The following is a 19245-nucleotide window of genomic DNA, read 5'->3' on the forward strand; positions in this document are numbered from 1 at the left end:
TAGATGCTGTGCTTCAAACCTCAGGAGGTTGAAGCACAGCATCTAGATTTTTTATGCTTGTTCTGATGATGAGAAAGCATTGAAAATGATTTTTCTTTCATAAAGCCACAGCAACATGCTTTGTTGCTATGGCTTGATTTTGATATTTGTGTGACATTACATGGAAACATAATAATGCTTACATCTGCGAGCATTGCTCTAGGAAAAAAATAATAATTATTGAACTGTCCACTCAGCTGAATATCATGCATACAAATCTGAGCAACAGATTTTTCTCCATCCATTGCCAGATGGAGAAAAATCTAACTTTTTAAAAGCAGAAGATGTGCCACCTCATGTCAAGACTAAGAAAAGAGAAAACAAAAACAAACGTTACAACACTTTCCTCCATTTTAGGATATTGTGAACTGAACATTGAGAAAATCAAGAATATACTGATTTATTCATGTTTGAAATGAATAATGCAATGTAACGTAGCCTGGACAAAATTAATGCCCTTCCACACGAAGCCATAGCTGATTTGTAAATGATACAGTTAGGAGATTTTAGTAAGCTACTGAGTTGGAATTAGGCCTGCGCTTTTAGTTCAATTAAGAGTGGATGACGAAGAGTGAGAAGAACGAAGAGCCACATTAAGGAGCCGAGTAGGCCCCAATTTCTTTTTGCCAGAAATTGAATGTGTTTGAGGGCATATTTTCAATCTAAAGTCAGAAGTTTTCTTTTCTTACCAGCTTTTTTACGTAAAACTGTATCATAAATTTGGGATTGGACTGGAACAAACTGAAATGAGCAGCTCAAACATACTGAACCCAAACGAACATTTCGTCTGACAGCGTCTCTTTTGGCCACTTCATGTCTGCCTGCTCCCTCCTGCAGCCGCCTGTTATCCCCCATTGCGCGCACCTTCATTCACAAAAGTTAAAATAATTCAGCCTCAAGTGTGGTGATAAGCGTGTGGCGATGAGATGTTTTACACAGCGACCACTGACCTTTCCTTTGTGCCAGAATGTGCACATACAAATTCAATCATGTCTTGGAAACCAGGAGCCCAGAAACTGCAGTGGCTGCAAGCAAAACGGGAGCTCCGTGCTCCATAAATCTGCCTGGGTGCGCTTCTCATGTGTAACACGACCGGTTACGGATATTTGTTACTGCAGACGGCCTCCGCTGTGGTAAAATAATAACTGATCCGTGCACGGAAGTGTAATGCTCGATGGCGTACTGTGCATTCAAGCAATCCGTGCTCATCTACAGCTGTCGATAGGCTCGGTCTTTGCTGTAATTTATAGGAGGGCCACTTCAGTTTTACGTGCTGTGTTCAGTGAGCAGGAGCAGAGTAAAGTTCTGCTGCGGATAAAATCTCTTGAAAAGGTCTCGTCACGGCTCGCATGATTCATCTACTCGGTATTAAAACCACTGAACCGATGAATCGGACACTTTCCACACGCAGCCGTGTCCTGCACGTTTCTCTAAATGTGCGCGTTTGGCATGTGGTCCTCTGTTCCTTTGTGCTGTTCTGTTCCAGCCCTGATGAATATTTTAGTGAGCCTCAAAGACATAAAGCAGAGTAAAGGTGGTGCAGAAGGGATTTGGGATGCGCAGCCCAATATGTTTGCATTGTCTTAACTTGCAACACAGTCGCTTTTCTCACAGCTCATTTTTCATCCACGAACAAAAGACAAGCTGCTGACAATGAACGCAATGTTACTGATGCATGAAAGCTTTGAGTGAGCTTTGATCTTTGGTCAGGACGGGCTTTGTGCTTGGCTTTTAACAACCCGGCAAAATTTTGATGACAGTCCAAAGAGAGCAGACGAGCCTCTCTGGTCAAAGACGCATAGTATTTCTTATTTATTCCAGGCCATTTTTTTTTAACTACTTGACGAACATTTTGCTGAGACGTTTTTGTCTTCACTGTGGGGAGAGTAGTTTTCTCGTGACCGGAAGGTCGTAGGTTCGATTCTGGCACACATTAATGTGACCCTGGGCAAGTTGCCAACTTATCTGCATATCTGTGAATAAATGCATATGTGAATGGGTAAAGCGTGGATTCAGCTTTTAGACATAATGGAAAGCGGACATTCATTATATTGTCTTCAAATTTAAAATCTTAGCGAATTTTTTAATTTCCTAAGGTAAAATTCTTCATTCCAAGTGAAGAATATGAGCTTATTCTTCACTTTGAACATATACATGTGCCATGGAAAATATGATGGTAAAATATAAAATCCTTAATGCGTGTTACATTCTTGACACCATTTCCATGCTGAACGCAGTCAAGCTCAACACCACTGCAGCACATCCGATAAAAAAATTCCATCTTGTTTCTGGAAAACTCGTAAAAAAAAAAAAAAAAGGAATTCCTGAAATCCAGGGCCTGACGTTTACGTCAAACCCAAAGGTGTCATTGAACGCCACACTAAAAGTAAGAGAGAAGTCCCCCTAAGGGAGTGAGCTGAGGTCAGCGTGACTCTCTGAAGCTTTACACCGATTGACAACAGTTGAACCTTTGAGCCCGAAGGCAAACTCAGACAAAACAATTTAATTCCTCTCTCGCTGCTGTGCGAACGCTGACTTCAGCCAACTTAATGCTATCACTCCTGTGAGGAACATTTAACATCAGCGTCAATTAAACCGAGAACAAGAAGGTCACAGAAGTGAAGGCACTTTAGGGCAAAATTAGTCATCTTTACTAATGCTGTGGACCTTCTAGGAGAGACCTTGAGATATCGTTTTCAAACATCTTTCTGAAAATGATGGACATATTTTATTACTCTGAAAACTTGCACTGTACATATGATCCCTGCTTTCTTAGTCAAACTCTACTAAAGTGTTAAATTGAGACTCAGTATAAGACTTGACCATTTAAAATGTATTCTTCAACATGAAAAAGATATTTATACATGCATTTTTTTTATATAAATTAGAAGCTTATTCAACCCTAATATACAATTGTGGGCTTACGTGAAGAGAAAAAAACCCCTATTAATCCAACTTTTACTTCCTTACCATTCTGATTCTGGGAAGCTGATCGGAATTTATTAATGGGTGGAGCCAAATATGAGACAATCCTACAAAAGAAAAAGTAAATAAATAAATTTAAAGGCTGCTAAAAACTTGAGGTTGGGATGGAGGATCACTTGCCAGCTGGAAAACAACGAGTACTAGTGGAAAGGCTTAAAGAAAGCATTTTTTGTGGTAGGGTGGCCCAGTCAAAGTCCAGACCTGACTTCAACTGAAAATCTGTAGCAAGCTCAAATATTACTGACACTCTCCATATAATCCAACTGAGGTCAAGCTATTTTACGAATAATTGGGGGGTTTCAGTGGGAAAATACACCAAAAACACTGTGAATATTAATTTTATATTAATTTTAACAAAAAATGTTTCTAAAAAAATCATAGGCTCATGAGAGATTATCAGACTCAGTCCACTCCTGAATAATGAGCTACTCTGTGTTGTTCCATCTTACGTAAACACATCGCTGACTACAGTCGCAACGTGACAGTGTGGAAAAAGTCGACAACTTTTCGTAAACAAGAAAGTTCATGTTAAATGTCTCTTGCTTGCAGCAACTGTCAGAGTTACACTAGTAAACAAAGAGCTAGCTCCCTGCTAGCCCCCGGCACCTGTAGCTCTCAAACCTCCCCAGCTTGACATCGCTTCATCTGCTCTCCCTGTTCTGGCCTTACCTCGTTTTACGGCCTGCGTTGGTTTTGATTTGTAGCTATAAACTCCCACAGGGCAGAGCCGAAAGCACAAGCTGCCTGAGAATATAGCGAGGTACTGCGAGTTTCAATCAGATTCTCCATTGTTATACTGGAAGATTGATCTCGCTCCTAATGTTTTGAAAGGCATAAAAACATATTATAGCCATGTTAATACGGTTAGTTTATAAGAAGGAAGCTTTGATGTCTTGTGCTCTTGTTTTCAGTTCCAGATGTATCCCAAATGTTTTTTTTGTTTGTTTTTTTTTACGACATATTAAGTGATTTTGTCTGACGGCAGCAGCAGCAAGGGATAATGAGGCAGCAAGAGAAACTCAGAGAAGGAGCAAATTAAGCAGAGTAGGACTGATAGGAAGATGTTGTTTCTAGAGACTTTAAATGTGGATCTCTGGGTTTGTCCGCATTGACTTCTAACGCTAAGGAATATTGGATTGTGTGTCTTTTCTTTATGTTTGAGCTCAACACATAATAACTCATTATGAGTTTTAAGCTTTGTCAATGAAACTTGCCCAACTCTCCCAGATTTCAACAGATCTGTATTGAAACGCTAGTGGTGCGTATGTTATTAACAAGAAGAAGGGCACCGAGTCAAATTCTGCTTATGGCCCCAAACAACCTTGTGTCAGCTGTGATAAAAACCGATATTATCTTAAAACTTTATAGTACATGTATGAAACTCAGAGGGTTACTTTCCCGAAACTTCTATCGGACTTACTGACTGAGTTTAAAGAGCTTACCGTATTTTTATGGAACATTGTTGGGACTGTTCCTGAATAATATAGAGATGGGCTTCCAAAACGCAAAAGAGAAGTAGAAGGAGAATTTTCCTAGAACTTACCAGGTGCTTTTCTGGAAACCACCAGTAGTAATTCCCCTCATAACATAGCTTGCTTCCTCATCTTCAGGAAAATACACATTAGGTACACATTAAGAATGTTCCTGGTAAGTTCCTGGAACCTTTTTGGAAAACTGAGCTCCAAGTTTCAAGAAAATATGAGCTGTAGATTTTGCATCCCTGCTTGATCCTTCATATCAACGTGTGACTAACTTGAATTCTTACCTGAATGAAGAGGAAAGAGAAGGATCAAATAATTTGGACCAATGGGATTCATCGCAAAAGGCAGCGATAAATATCTTTGCCGATGGTTCATATTTTAAAAATACCAGGGCTGTGCAGAGACCACTAAAGGGGCAGGTGCTCAAAAAAAAGGGCACATTCAACCGCATTGTAGGTTGAATGTGCTCTACATTCAACCTACCCCGAGGTAGGGGTAGGTTGAATGTAGGTTGAATCAACCCACGCACCCCTGGGGGTGCGTGATTTATTTAATTAAAAAAAAAGTTTTTTAAACAAAACTTTTTGTTTAAAAAAAAAGAATCATTACAATTCCAAAAGTTTTGATTACAATTTTATTTTACTTAACTGAGGTTTTTTTTTCATTGAATAATTGGGGGGAAAAAATTAACTTCATACTCTGTGAACCAGACCCTAAACTTACTTAAAGTCTGGATTGAGTTTTTTCCCCTTCATTAATGACACTTTTATTACATACATTATATCTGTTATATAGTTCAGGGTGAGTTATTTTTAATTCTAAATGAATATCCTTGGTGGACTTTTAAGTGTTATTCTCCTTTAAGATACATTTACCTAACGCCTGAATAAATGCAATGTACATTATGCAGCAAAGGAAATTAGAAGACATATATCCATTATGGAGATGATCGGTTTTGGACGGGTGATGTGCTCCTATTGCATAAGCAATACTGAAGAATGATTGATATCATTAAAGATACAGGGGAGAAGCTTTTTAGTTATTTTGCTTTGCTAGCAAAGTCGTTAGCTAGCAGCTAGCAAATAGCACAACAACAACAGCCTAATGTCTGTATGATTAAAAATACTGAATCGATAGATAAGAACAGTTTTCCTCACCTGGCTGTCTCCTCCCGCTCAGTAGTTCATCAGAGAAAGGCAGACGCAGAGGCCTGTCAGTGTCTGTTGTATTTCATTACCTCTCTGCATAACTGCTACTCCATGCTGAAGCAGAAACAATACAATGTTCAACGTTTTCCCTCATCTGACAAGTAGCAAGTTTACTCCACTTTATTCACCAAAAACGTTTTTTTTTTTTTAATTCACCAAAAACTGTTATGTAATCTGGAACGTTCGCTACGTTGAGCTCCAGTTAGATGCCTTACCTCAACTGCGTCATGCGTCACGGGCAAAAGGTCAAAGGTAACAAGGTGACCGGAGGGCTTATTATGTTGTACTAAAAACCCCAACAAAAAAACAAATAATTTTAGTACATGTTATGTGTCAGAAGAGGGCTTAGGACCAATGAAAAATTTTCCATTTGAAAAATTTTTTTTCAAATGGATCAAAAGGGCACTTGGGGGCAAGGAGCAAAAGGGGCAGATGCTCAAGCACCCCTAGCCCCCCACTCTGACCGTGCCTGAAAAAAACACAAGTCATTCTGAGTTGCGCCCACACCTGGCTGCATCTTCATAAGCGGCGCAATAAAACTGACGCATGGCGATTTGTGCAGCGCACCACCGCAGTCATAATTCTGCAATCGTAATTATGACGAGAGCTCAGCACAGCAGCACAATTTGAGATGTATGACTTGGGACAGATTACTGTTGGTTTCTGAGAAGAAGAAAAAAAATCAATAAAAACAAGCAAGCATGGGCTCTGCTCACTTCAAAAACGTAACCCCAGGTGCAAAATTACAGTATAATAGCATCATCAATACCGTGTCTCTCTCTGTAAACAAAGTGCAGTGACAAAGTATCGCCCACGACCATGTGGATTTTGTTAGGACGTTTTAGTGGACTACTAAACACAATAATAATAATAATAATAATAATAATAATAATAATAATAATAATAATAATAATAATAATAATAATAATAATAAAAAATGAAGTCATCCAGCAGTAGAAGTGCTGGCGGTGCAGAATACCTCAGCAGGACACCCACAGGTGTTCTGCCTTGGGGTGCGTGGGTTGATGCTTCCCCAGGTACTTGCTTCATTTTTGCTTTTGTTCTAGACCCAGGACTTCTGCAGGTGAGCTGATTATAGTCTATCTGAAAACACCCCCAGAACGGAAGACGTGTTTGATATGCCGGGTGAGACTCCTGCAGGGTTTTCTCCAGTTTTATGCTTGCCGGATCTCATTGTTTGCAGTGCTTCTTTGTCATTTTTAGACGAGATAAGATACTTTTCTGCTTTTAGATACTTGGCTGCTTCGCCACAGTTGTGTCTGATGATTGAAGTACCTCTTCAGCGTGCCAAGTTTGGTAAAGGTCTGGTAATGAGCAATTTATCAGGCGAGTTGGATGTATCAGGGTGCTAGCACCCTTGTCTGCGAGAGAGAAGCAGGATTTCACTCTGAAAAGGACACAAATCAAACCTTAGGGCAACACAGAGACACAAACAACCGGGCAGTTTCAAATCAGGCTTTGTTGAAGGATAACTAGAATAAGCTATGTGCTCAAAAAGTGTTGGTGCGGCAGGCACAGAAATCGTTACACAAACTCGCTTATTTTTCTCAAGTTAATATTTTCACAGTTTGTATTATTTTATATGTGAATATTCATCAGGGATGGCTCGATGTTCTTCAGCTCCAATTTATTCAGCTTCTAATTTATGCTCGTTGTGATTCCCCCCCTCCCTTCCCATTACAAAACTCACTAGAATCTTAAATCATTTTTTACTAAAATCAAAGCATTTATTGAAACACTTCATGAATATTTTTATATTTTTTGGTTCTGGAAGATTATCCCCTTATTCGATGTTGTCGTCTACTTCGGGTTCTCTTTATAATGCTTGATTATCAGTCTGAAATTTATTGCATAATGAAATCAGATGATTCCCTGCAGGACAAATGGAATTAAGAAACATTATGATGAGCATTACTAAATAAGTTGGTGCTGTATGTCGTCTTTTCTTTTCTCCTTTTACTTCATGTTTGAGCATGTTGTTCCGGTCCGGTTTCCAGTTTCGTTGTGCGTTCCAGCTTTTGATATGTCCAGTAAAATCTGTCCGTCATTCAGTCGCCGGATTAACAAGTTTTGACAATTTCCAACAGAGAGAGATCCAACAGAAAGGAGCAACACAGTAACACTTCCATCTGTATCTGTTCAGACCTTTGCTAAAAAAAAAAAAACATGTCAGTGTATAACTGATGACTCATAGCTGAAAGTGAATGATTTTCTTTTCTTGTGACAATTACATTAACCTTCAGTATACTTGATGGTGGGCGAGTACATTCACAGAACGGCCTAAATTGATTAATTTTTTCTGTTAATTGTACATATGTAATGAGGGTTTGCATACTTTCCAGAGTTACATGTTTACACCCGCCTTCTCTACTTTTAGAGAGAAGCTGTTGTTTCTCTCCTTTGTGTGTTTACTTGTCTATGTGACTTTCTGTGACAATTTCTGGCTTTAGTACATAAGAAAAGTTATAAATTAGCTGTATTTTAAGGAAAGGTATGTCTGGGTTTTGCTTAGGTTAAAGGCAGAGTTTCTCAATTCTGGTCCTCAGGCCTCCATAGCCTCGCATGTTTCAGCTTCTGCCACACACCTGGCTTCAATCTGTGGGTGATTAACAGACCTCTGCAGCACCAAATGCTGCAGAATCGCATTATTAGAAAAGTACTTTCTGTTGTTACACAAGCAGGAGACACACTCCTGCTTGTGTAACAACTTAATGTTCAGGAAACAGTAGATTAGGAGGCACACTGCAGTTTGCTTTAATGAACGTGATTGCTTTAAAAAAAGAAAAAAAAAGAGCACTTCTTACTGGAACACTGCTACAAACCTTAAATGTGACAAACTAAGCTGCCGTTTGGCTTCGAAATGATACAACCATATTGTCTAAAAAAAGACATGTTGCCCAGTGTTAATGATGTGCTGCACTGCAGCGAGAGGCATTAGAGCTTAGTGTGCTGCAAAGACTTTCACTTGGAATATTAATGACTCTCAACATGCAGGATCAACAAGAACTTTGTAAGTAAAAACACAACTATAGGTGGGCTAATGTGAGCAGAGTGCTGCAAGGCACTCAGTAGTGCAGGTGTCACGTGTGTTGCTGCACGTCTGCCCGAATAATTCATGTCACTTTGACCTGCTCTTAGCCCGTGGTGTTCTGTCTTCCGCTGTTGTTAACCCAGATCAGCGAGAAAAGGTGAGTGTGCACGACTCCCCCCGTGGACTGTACTGAAATATGCTTCAGAAAACATCCAGGCGTCGGATTTTGTGACCTGAAGTTTACCTAAGTACCCACAGGAAGTTGCAGAGAACCCTTTTTTTCTCCCTTTTTTGGAAGGCTTTCACATTTTTATGTTGCATCCACTGAAGCAAATCTGATCAGTGTAAGGTTATTCAAAGGAATTTATGTTCAGCTCGCCAGAGTGTAAATATTGTAAAATCACCTTTTACAAATTACAACTAAAAGGAATTGAGCTGTTTGTCTTATTGATTGTTTTTTTTGTTTTTTTTTTCAGGAGAGCATGATGCTGCCACCACAGTGTGTTACCATGGGGACGGTGGCTTCAGGGTGATGTTTTGGCTCAGATACGAATCTGATTAAAAGTAATGTGTGTTGTTGTAACTGTGCCGAAGGATCGTCATTTCCTCCAACGACTTATCAGCGGTCGTAAAACATACAGAAGAATCTATCTTGTAAATTCAACAGGATTGTAAAAATGAGTAACAGTTTAGCTCCAAGATAAAAAAAAACAGAACCTGGGATCGTTCCAGTATAAGTTCCAGTTAAAAAAAAAACAACTTTACAGCTCTCGGTGTGATCAAAATTCCTCCCCTTTCCCGGTTGACTCACCGGCTTATAAACCTCACGCTATCAAAGGTTATCTCTTGTGTTTTACGTTATCTCTTTGCAGAAAAGCAAAACGAATCCTGCAGTTTTGAAGTTTGAAATCGATTGCTTAGATTTAACATTTGTTTTAAGACGGTTCCACTTTTAAACTTCCTTTTAAGTGTTACATGCTGTGTTTAAAACGGGAACGCTGTCCCTCCCTGCGAGTCGGTGGGAGATAAGGAAGGTGAGAGACTCGCACCGGTTTTTCCTGCTGAGTTCATGTAGCTGAGGTGGATCTGTTAATGATTTTGAGAATCTGTGGTTAGCGTGTTTTGTTTTGGGGTTTTTTTTTCCTGGGATGGGAGCACACCGATTAACACCTGGGTAATAGGAGAGAACAGAAGAGACTCTCTTTTCACAGAATCACTTTATTGACTACTTCCTCCAACAGTTTTTGGTTTGATTGCGATGGATTCAGTGAAGAAAAGCAAAGGACATGACAACCTGGCATTTGATGTGAGTGCAATCACTACTTCATGTAAAACCAAGAGGTTTTTGTTCACATGTATGTATTTGTAGTTTTCCCATGTATGCTTGTGAGCATATCTTTACAAAGATGAAGATTTGTGCTTCCATAGATGTTCTATTTACCTCTTCAAGGAAACTTTAGCGATGCACAAGCTTCTTAAATATATTGTGCTCTATGTTCAGAATCTACAAGGATTTATTGATTCAAAAAGTCTACTTTTAACATTTTTTTTACTTTAAAAACAACTTCTTCACTCCTTTAGACATATTGAAAGAGGCATCTCTGAATTCTGTCCCGTATAATAATGGCAAAGTACACTTTTAGGATCTGCACGTTTTTGTCAGGTCATGGAAAAGTAACTTGCTGTCGTGACAAATTTAGGGCACATATCAGTAAACGTGTGTCTGTGTACGAGTCTCCAAGTAAGCTTTGACGCTTGTTTGTGTAAAAAAATTTTTTTTAAATTGACAGTAATGTAGATTTAGTGCAGAGTCGACAGGTGAGTAATCGTTTGACTTGGTTAAAAGTGATTCCTTGTCATTTCTTAGTCTTCACAATTTATTCTGCTTGCTTGCTTGTTTTTTTGTTGAGTTTTTTTTTTTTTTTGGATGTTGCACTACAGTTGCAGGAGCAAATCCATGATCAGGAGGAGAAGCCGAGCTGGAGCAGCGGTGTGGCAGAGGAGGACAGAAATAAACCAACCTACTGTGTGACTGATGTCCCTCCTTGGTACCTTTGCATTTTCCTGGCTGTTCAGGTGGGTGTACTGCATTCTGCAGCACCGCAGACAACAAATCTCACTGTATGTAAAAAATAAAAAAATAAAAAATCTGATAATTTATAAGTTAAATAAGTGAAATTAATTATTTTTACAACAAACACAGGGGATGTGTAATAGTTCGCAAAGAGATTTAAAGGAATTTACCCCTAATACTAGTTGGCGGTTTACATAAGCGGTTAACAGGAATTAAGGTAAATCAGCTACTAACTTCCTTCTTGTGGAGTGAAGTATTTACTGATAAATAGTCTCGTTTTCAGTCAGCAATGGGCTCCGGGTCAGTTCAGCTATTCATCAATTCTGGTATGTACTTGTAGACTGCATACGCAGGGATTTAAACTAAAAAAAAAACAAAAAACATTGCGGTAGAGGCCTTCTTCACTCATGCATGCTATTCATTTCTGTACTTTTATTTTTGAGGAACAGCAATTTAGGAAATACCTGGTAACCAAAGTGGCTAGATGTGATCAGGTGATGTCTGCTGGCTTTGGTGGAACAAATTGCGCAGACAAAGCCGGGAAAGTCACGAAAACTCCATATTTGAATAAAGAAGAAGCATAAATGTCAACAGGCTACTCGGACAGAGGCTCAAAAAACAGTGGCAGAGTGATTTCTCATGAACCAGGAGGTATTTAGGCTAGGGAGGTTCGTTACACGGTTGCTAGGCGAGATTAACTCATGACGGGAAAAGGAAACGTGTGTGAAGCTAATCTTTATCTCCTCCACAGCACTACCTTACGGCATTTGGTGGGATCATTTCCATCCCCCTCATCCTCTCCGAGGGACTGTGTCTGCAGCATGACACCCTGACCCAGGGCCTTCTGATCAACACCATATTCTTTGTTTCGGGCATCTGCACCATTCTGCAGGTCACCTTTGGTGTCAGGTGAGAACTCCTGGTTTGGGAGGGAAAAGGTCCAAAGTGTTCGAACGTTTTGTAGTTAAATAGCAGCTCAACTGCGTCTGTTTTTGTCCAAATAGCGTAAGCCAGTAAGTAAGTAGAATGAGTCAATGCTAAAGATAGTTAAACGTCCATGTTAAACATTGGCATTTCGAACAAGTGCACACTAAAATGACTGAAATGTTCCAGAACAACAGTGTGTTGACCCTCTTTTTTAATAAACTAAATGCAAATTTTCCTAAAAAAATCAAATAAATCCATAGATTTAAGTTTGAAATAACACCTTGTTCTTTTGTAGCGTTGTGACCTGCTTGACTTTTGCTGCAGATTGCATTGCTTTTCATTTGTGTTTTGTTTTCTTCGTCAAACTTGGAGACTTCCTATCCTGCAGGGAGGCACGTTTGCCTTGGTGACTCCAGCCATGGCCGTGTTGTCTATGCCAGAGTGGCAGTGCCCGGCTTGGACGCAGAATGCCAGCTTGGTCAACACCTCCTCCCCGGCTTTTATCGAAGAGTGGCAGGGCCGCATGAGAACAGTGAGCCAACACCAACAGTTTCATTCTCTAACGCAGATACTGCATCTGCAAAGCTGGCAACTAAGGCGTTTAGAATACCCATTACCAATTGTTCTTTGCAAAATAAGTCAAGTCGGATTGGATGGAGCGTGTCTGAGGGGAGATTTCCAAGTCTAGTCACAGGTTCTCTCGGTAACGTATTCTGATACAACCGACTCCATTGCGGATGAATTTTATTTACTAGCAGGGGATTGAATGCATGTGCACACCACACTTTTCAGAACTGCACAGGAAAACTGAAAATCATTCCTTTCCTCCACCTTCATAATGAGGTGCTACTTTGTGTCGGTCTGTCACATACGGTCTAAATGAAACAGGATCACTTTTGTGGGTTTAAAGTGACAAAATATGAAAAAAAAACAAGAAAGACGAGTACTCTTTCGTGGCACTGCATGTGTTTCCTGTCCTGGGGAACTACAACAAGTCATGGCCGTTATTATTAAGAGTGTTAGTGCTCATGCTTCTGGTTCTTGTGTTTCTGTCCACAGCTGCAGGGCTCTATCATGGTGGCCTCTGTCCTCCAGATTCTCGTTGGTTTCTCTGGCCTCATCGGGTTCCTCATGCGCTTCATGGGGCCCTTAACCATTGCCCCCACCGTGTCTCTGATAGGCCTGGCTCTGTTTGACTCGGCGGGAGTAAAAGCTGGTACCCACTGGGGCATTTCTGCTTTGTAAGTAGCTCCTCGGAAAGAACACTCTTTAATTCAATAGCTCGGATTTCCAAAAAGACAGAACATGACGTCTCTCTACAAGATGCGTTTTTTACCACTTAGAGAGCAGCATCTGCTTGTCTCGAGACTGGTTTACAGTTTGAATGTTATTCTGTTCCTTTTGTCGTACTCGCAGGACGACAGGGCTGATCATCGTGTTCTCTCAGTACCTCCGTCTCATACCGATCCCTGTTCCCTTGTGCTGCAAAACCAAGAAAAGGAAAACCGCAAAGTTTTACATCTTCCAAACCATGCCTGTATGACGTCTCTCGCTGTGATTCGCATGTCGCTTGGGGCTAAAATGTCGACATCAGAGCTCTAATCCATACTAATTTTAGATGTCAATTAGATTCTGCTGGGCATCGCCATCTCGTGGTTAGTCTGTTACCTCCTCACCATATTTGATGTCCTGCCGTCTGATTCTACTCGCTACGGTTACCTGGCCCGCACTGATGTGAAGGGAAATGTGGTGAGCAAGGCCTCTTGGTTCACACTGCCATACCCCGGTGCGTAGGTTTACTAAAAAAAACCAACAACAACAAAAAAAACGCAGTTTGATTGGTCGATTGATTTAAAAGACCAATTCAGCGATCAGCAGTTTGACTTGTCGTTCAGGCAGGTGGGGGGTTCCAACTGTGAACCTGGCAGCTGTGGTTGGGATCTTGGCTGGAATAGTCTGCTCCATGGCAGAGTCTGTGGGCGACTACCACGCCTGCGCCAGGTTGTCGGGGGCGCCTCCTCCTCCGAGGCACGCCATCAGCAGGGGCATCGGCGTTGAAGGGATCGGCTCTTTGCTGGCGGGGGCCTTCGGGACGGGCAATGGCACCACGTCTTTCAGCGAGAACGTGGCGGCTCTCGGTATCACCAGGGTAAGTGCAAAAAAGGAAAAACGCTGATCGGATGCTTTTACAAAGTAGCTTCAAAATAATCCCCTTTTTGCACACTTTGATGGCAGGTGGGTAGTCGGACTGTGATTCTCCTGAGTGGATTTCTCATGATTCTGATGGGAGTGGTGGGCAAAATTGGGGCCATCTTCACCACCATTCCCACTCCTGTCATCGGAGGGATGTTTCTGATCATGTTCGGTGTCATATGTGCTGCTGGGATTTCCAATTTGCAGGTGAATAGACAAGTCTATATATATATATTTTTTTTTTATTGTTGAGAGACAAATTTCTAAAATCATGACGGTTTTTCTTTTTTTTTTTTTTTTGGTAATCCTTCGTTTTGGACAGTTTACAGACATGAATTCTTCTCGGAACATCTTCGTGTTTGGGTTCTCAATTTTTTCGGCACTCGCCATCCCAAACTGGATCATGAAGAATCCTGGCGTCCTAGAGACAGGTACGGTTCACGCGCTGCTACTTTAACCTTGAATTACGACGCGTTTAGCCGTTTCTGGTTTCAGCGGGGAAACGGTGAGCAGGTTTTCCCAAAAAGCAAGCTGTTATTTCACTGTCGTGTCCTCTGTGCGTATGACTCAGGTGTCAAAGAGGTGGACCAAGTTCTGCATGTGTTGTTCACCACCCATATGTTTGTAGGAGGGTTCCTCGGCTGCTTCTTAGATAACACGATTCCTGGTAAGCTGAAGTGGAGAGCTGTTGCTCAGTTACAATAACTTCTTTCTTTCTTTGTTTCTTTCTTTCTTTCTTGGCACTGATACATTCAATCACAATGTATAATTTTTTCCCCACATATTTCTGACATTACTACAAACCTCTTTTTTATGGTCTGTTGTATTTTTATGGATTTTATGTAACAAAGTCCTGCACAATACAGAAGTGAAACAATGAAAGAAAAAAGGAGAAAGAAATCAATTTTTATTACAAACCCAAAAATCTGAAAAGTGTGGCATTCAGTCCCCGTTGGCAAATATTTAGCAGACACCTTATTTTTATTTTTATTTTTTTTTTTTTGCAATAAGTCTATTGGGATATGACTCTATCACTTCTATACATGGGAACCACAGTTTCTTCCAAAACGGCTCAAAAAGGAATGGAGAGCATCAGTACATTCAAGTATGATCTTGACCTTTGTCTTGGTCAGATTAACATAAATATGCTTTCATCTAACTAATTAGCTCAGGATTTGATAGGTGAACCACTCCCTTTCATCCATCTGATTATCATATCTGATAATCTTTTGAGCCTCTGCCATAAAAAAAAAAAACAACATCCAGAGCATTTTGCTGCTACCACCATGTTTTACTTTGGGGATAACAAGAGAAGTGTTTGTTTTTCACCAAATAGATTTTCTATTTGTGCAACTCCTCAATATTTACTAATGCAGTTCCTTCTGAAGGCACTTACTTGCGATGGATTTCATTTAGGGGTGTTTAGGGGCATGCCACACATTTCAGATTTTCTTTAGCAAAAAAAAATAAGAAAGAAAGAAATTAAACCCATAAATGAGTTTTCTTCATCTTTACAACTGCATGCTGCTTTGTGTTAATGTATCACACACATAAAATACACTGAGATTTGAAGTTCGGGAGTGTGAATATATATATATAAATTTTTTTTATTTTTTGTTTTTCAATATTCTGTTTAAGATGGCTTGACCAGAATTCATTCCCACCACACATCGTAAACACTTATCTGGCGTATAGTGCCAGAACCGAAATCATCAACATAAAACTGTAAGCCACTCTGCATAAACATATATATATTTTTTTTTACCTCGTTCAGGGACCAAGCGTGAACGTGGCATTCTCACCTGGAACGCAGGACATCCGGAAGATTCCAGTAACGACTTGGCGTCAGAAGAGGTTTACAGTCTCCCGTTTGGGATAACGGCGTGCCTTCAAAAGCAGTCCTGGGTCCGCTACGTCCCCTTTTGCCCACAGAACGAACCTGAGTCAGGGGACGGCATGCCACAGAGCGAGGGGACTGAGCAAATGACAAGAGTTTAAACTTAAAAAAAATAATAATAATAATCGTGGTTTTAGTGTAATTAGGGCACAAATTAAAAGAAAAAAAATCTGAAATAATTAATTTGGTTTCAGTTTTCATTGAGCATTGATTGTTATAGCCCATTTGATTCAATGTAAATTGCTGTTGATGTTGATCTGAGTAAAACCGTGAATGGTGTCCTTATTGTGTTTAAGTTAAAATGTCCAGGAACCATCACAGTGTTTATTCTTGAGGAAATGACAGCTCAATAATGTTTCTGTTCCACATGGAGCAGACTCGACAGCCTCTGTCAACACTTGGAAAAAAACAAGTGAACTACTGAATGATTAAAGTGTTAAAGTGATCCGCCATTTTTTATTTTTTATTTTTCATTTTCCTTCAAATAAGTCATGGTGCTGAAGCTGAACAGCATAACAGGTTGCTCCTCAGTTTCCCCTTTGAAAGGAAATTAAATACGGCCTGAGGATATATTTATTATCGCATATCCACATCTCCAATCCAGCAGCAGCAGCAGCAGCAGCAGCGCTCCAAATGTCATTATATTTCCTCTACAAACACAGATAACGCATCATCTCCATCTCCACTGTTTACCTTCCACACTGTCAGCTCTTTGTCTCTACTTTCATTTCCTCAGTCTAACCACCTCTGACAGGCAGATGGGAGACGGTGTAATGTTTGGACCAGAGGCCATATGAGGGTGTGTTTTGACTATTGGTCAGTGGTTCACTGCCCACTCTATGAGGCTATTTCTGGATCATGTGGCATCACCGGGGGAACTGCAGATTCATCTGCATACAGTACCTTGCAAAAACGTCGACATCGCTTAAAGTTGTTTGTATTTTATTATCTTGCTAACACAAACTTTCCTTTTTTTTAATTTTTTATCGGGATGGATAGTTATGTAATGTCACTTTAAGCCACGACTACGACCAAAACATACGACGGCGCGCTTTACATCTAAACATGTTCCTATTTAAAAACGGTTCTAGTGCTCAGAGTTTTGATTCAAAGGTTCTGAATACAAAAACACAACATATGTCAGATTTTTAAAAATAAATATTTAAAAAAACATGTTTCCATTTCCCAATTTTCCCAAATTGGGAAATGTTTCCATTTCCCAATTTTACACTATTTTATGGTGATCTATCGTCCTATAACAACATACAATGTATTTTATGGTTGTAATGTGGCCAGATGTGACAAAATGTAAGGGGCGACAATCATTTCATAAGGGGCTTCACGTTTCAGAACATTTTACAGCGTATAAAACTTTACCTGCTGATGTTCTGGAAACAGGATTCTCAGCAGGGTTTTATACAACACTCGGCTATTTGCATTTCAAATGAAAGAGATGCAGAAAGTGAGTCCTGCTAATCTGGGAGAGCTTTAATTTGTTATATCACAAATGCTCTTTCTGCCTGAAACAGGAACTGGTTTTATTTTCCCTTTCAGCATCCAAATTCTATTCACTCCCTTTCTGGCTTTGAAGCCCTGAGTAAGGCCAGTTGTGCACAGGCGAAAACAACAACGAATACAAGTCGTATCTGTTTGGCATAAGAGGCAGAGCGTTGAATCATCCGCAGGAACCACATTGCACTCTAATGAGCCACGCAACTCTAGATAATCTCTGCAAACAGAAACCGGGACATGAAAGTAATCGTATTCCATCTTATATGTGTTAATGCTGATGTGGCAGATTTGCATTTGAAAACTCCCCATCTGCTTGGAGAAGCGCTGTGCTGCCTTCATAATACTTTCAAGTTTTAAGTAAACGTTTTCCCAGACGCATCCATGATTGTGGAATTTAAAGCTACATTTGGGACTCTCTGCAGGTGAAACTCTCCACCGTTGCAGATATTTACTCCTGTTGTCCACAAGAGGTCATGAGGGATCCTTTAGACAGCTGGTATATCACTGTCTCCAGCTTAAACATTCAAAATGCCATGAGTAGCATTTTTGAATTATTATGGGTTTTGACTGGCCATATTAACACGTGAAGATACTTTGATCTAAACTACTACCTTTGACAGTAGTAGAGGCAGGCTGTTCTTCCGCCAAAGAAAGTATTTTACAAGCCGACAAGTTCAGTTTGGGTCTCAGCTAACAAAATTAGCTTGTTTCATGTTCCTCTGCATCTCCTGTTAGAATCTGTGAATGAAACATCTATGACTTTCTTTCAATTACATTACCATTAATAACTTTTGCTATATATATATATATATATATATATATATATATATATATATATATATATATATATATATATATATTTTTTTTTTTTTATTTTTTTTTTTTCTTTTCAGATAATGACTGAAATTGTAAACAAACTTAAACTCTGGAAGAGGGATTATTTTACATTTATGCTGCAGTGTGCACTCTGTTGTATGGTGTTTAAACTTCGTATAACCACTAGGGGGTGCTGCAGACCAAACCATGATTTTAATTCTTGTAAATATCAACATGGTGCTCTCGTAGCAGGAAACACAAACAACAGTTATTATTTCCATCAAACACACATCAAAAAATGTATCATAATTAATGAAAATTTGTAGCTGTATTCATTGATGTTACGAACTCCGCTCCACTCAAGGCAGGGCTGCAAAATACTGACGCTTTTGTCACAATTTGGACATTTTCACTTAGGGGTGTACTCACTTTTGTTGCCAGCGTGTTTGAGTTGTGTTAAGGGGTTAACAGATTTACACTGTCAAACACTGACTTGCTTTGTATAAAAGTACATATCTTCAGTGTCCTGTGGAAACATAGCCTAAGAGATTTACAAAAATGTGACGGGAGTACTCACTTTTGTGAAATACTGTATGACCATAAAGAAGAAAAACAAATCAAAGAACTAAATCCTGAATAAGTGTTTAAGCCACCAGCTGACTTTTTTTCTTTCAGCTGACCAGATGTAATTACATTACACATCTATTCCCCCCCCCCCCACAGCATTATAAACGTTTAAGTCTTGTACGATGGTGAAAGAACAAGGCTAAATTTACTGCGTAATACGATAGTGTGCCATTGCAGCCAAAAACGACTGACTCATATCGTCTATATTTTTAATCGGCTTTCAGACGCTTTCGTAGAATGGAGATATAAAGATACGATTTCTTAAGTGTGTTGGGTTGGGAATGACAGCAAACATCATTCTGCACTTTCGATGAACACCAAGGGTGCGGTGTTATTGACTTCACCCACTATTAAAAACATTTCCTCCTATTCAAATCGGGCTTATCTGCAATGAATTCCAAAACGAGTCATTTGCACGACAAACCGATGTGTTG

General features: G+C 39.8%; 1 protein-coding gene across 2 annotated transcripts; it reads left to right on the plus strand.

Annotated features, from left to right (window-relative positions):
• The first annotated feature begins 5723 nt into the window (after positions 1 to 5723).
• On the plus strand, positions 5724 to 16301 carry LOC103457866 (solute carrier family 23 member 1-like). 2 transcript variants are annotated; one of them, XM_081602275.1, is made up of 14 exons: positions 5724 to 9109; positions 9242 to 9799; positions 10007 to 10071; positions 10707 to 10841; positions 11591 to 11748; positions 12139 to 12298; positions 12826 to 13007; positions 13183 to 13303; positions 13396 to 13552; positions 13662 to 13915; positions 14002 to 14166; positions 14282 to 14390; positions 14531 to 14626; positions 15734 to 16301. In XM_081602275.1, the coding sequence occupies exons 3-14, from the start codon at positions 10024 to 10026 to the stop codon at positions 15955 to 15957; spliced, it is 1809 nt and encodes a 602-aa protein (XP_081458401.1). In that variant the 5' UTR covers positions 5724 to 9109; positions 9242 to 9799; positions 10007 to 10023; the 3' UTR covers positions 15958 to 16301. The 2 variants fall into 2 exon arrangements, with proteins under 2 accessions (XP_081458401.1, XP_081458400.1); XM_081602274.1 differs by having other exon boundaries at positions 9242 to 10071.
• Positions 16302 to 19245: the final 2944 nt, after the last annotated feature.

The sequence above is a fragment of the Poecilia reticulata genome, chromosome 21 (assembly GCF_904066995.2).
Source record: "Poecilia reticulata chromosome 21, P_reticulata-male-v2, whole genome shotgun sequence".
Taxonomy (NCBI): domain Eukaryota; kingdom Metazoa; phylum Chordata; class Actinopteri; order Cyprinodontiformes; family Poeciliidae; genus Poecilia; species Poecilia reticulata.

What these genes read in the sequence shown, in the direction of transcription:
- LOC103457866 (XM_081602274.1), top strand. Translation starts at nt 10,024, where the DNA reads ATGGATTCAGTGAAGAAAAGCAAAGGACATGACAACCTGGCATTTGAT. An exon ending in GTTCACACTGCCATACCCCG is followed by an intron (nt 13,553 to 13,661) that starts GTGCGTAGGTTT and finishes CTTGTCGTTCAG; the next exon opens with GCAGGTGGGGGGTTCCAACT. An exon ending in TCCTGGCGTCCTAGAGACAG is followed by an intron (nt 14,391 to 14,530) that starts GTACGGTTCACG and finishes CGTATGACTCAG; the next exon opens with GTGTCAAAGAGGTGGACCAA.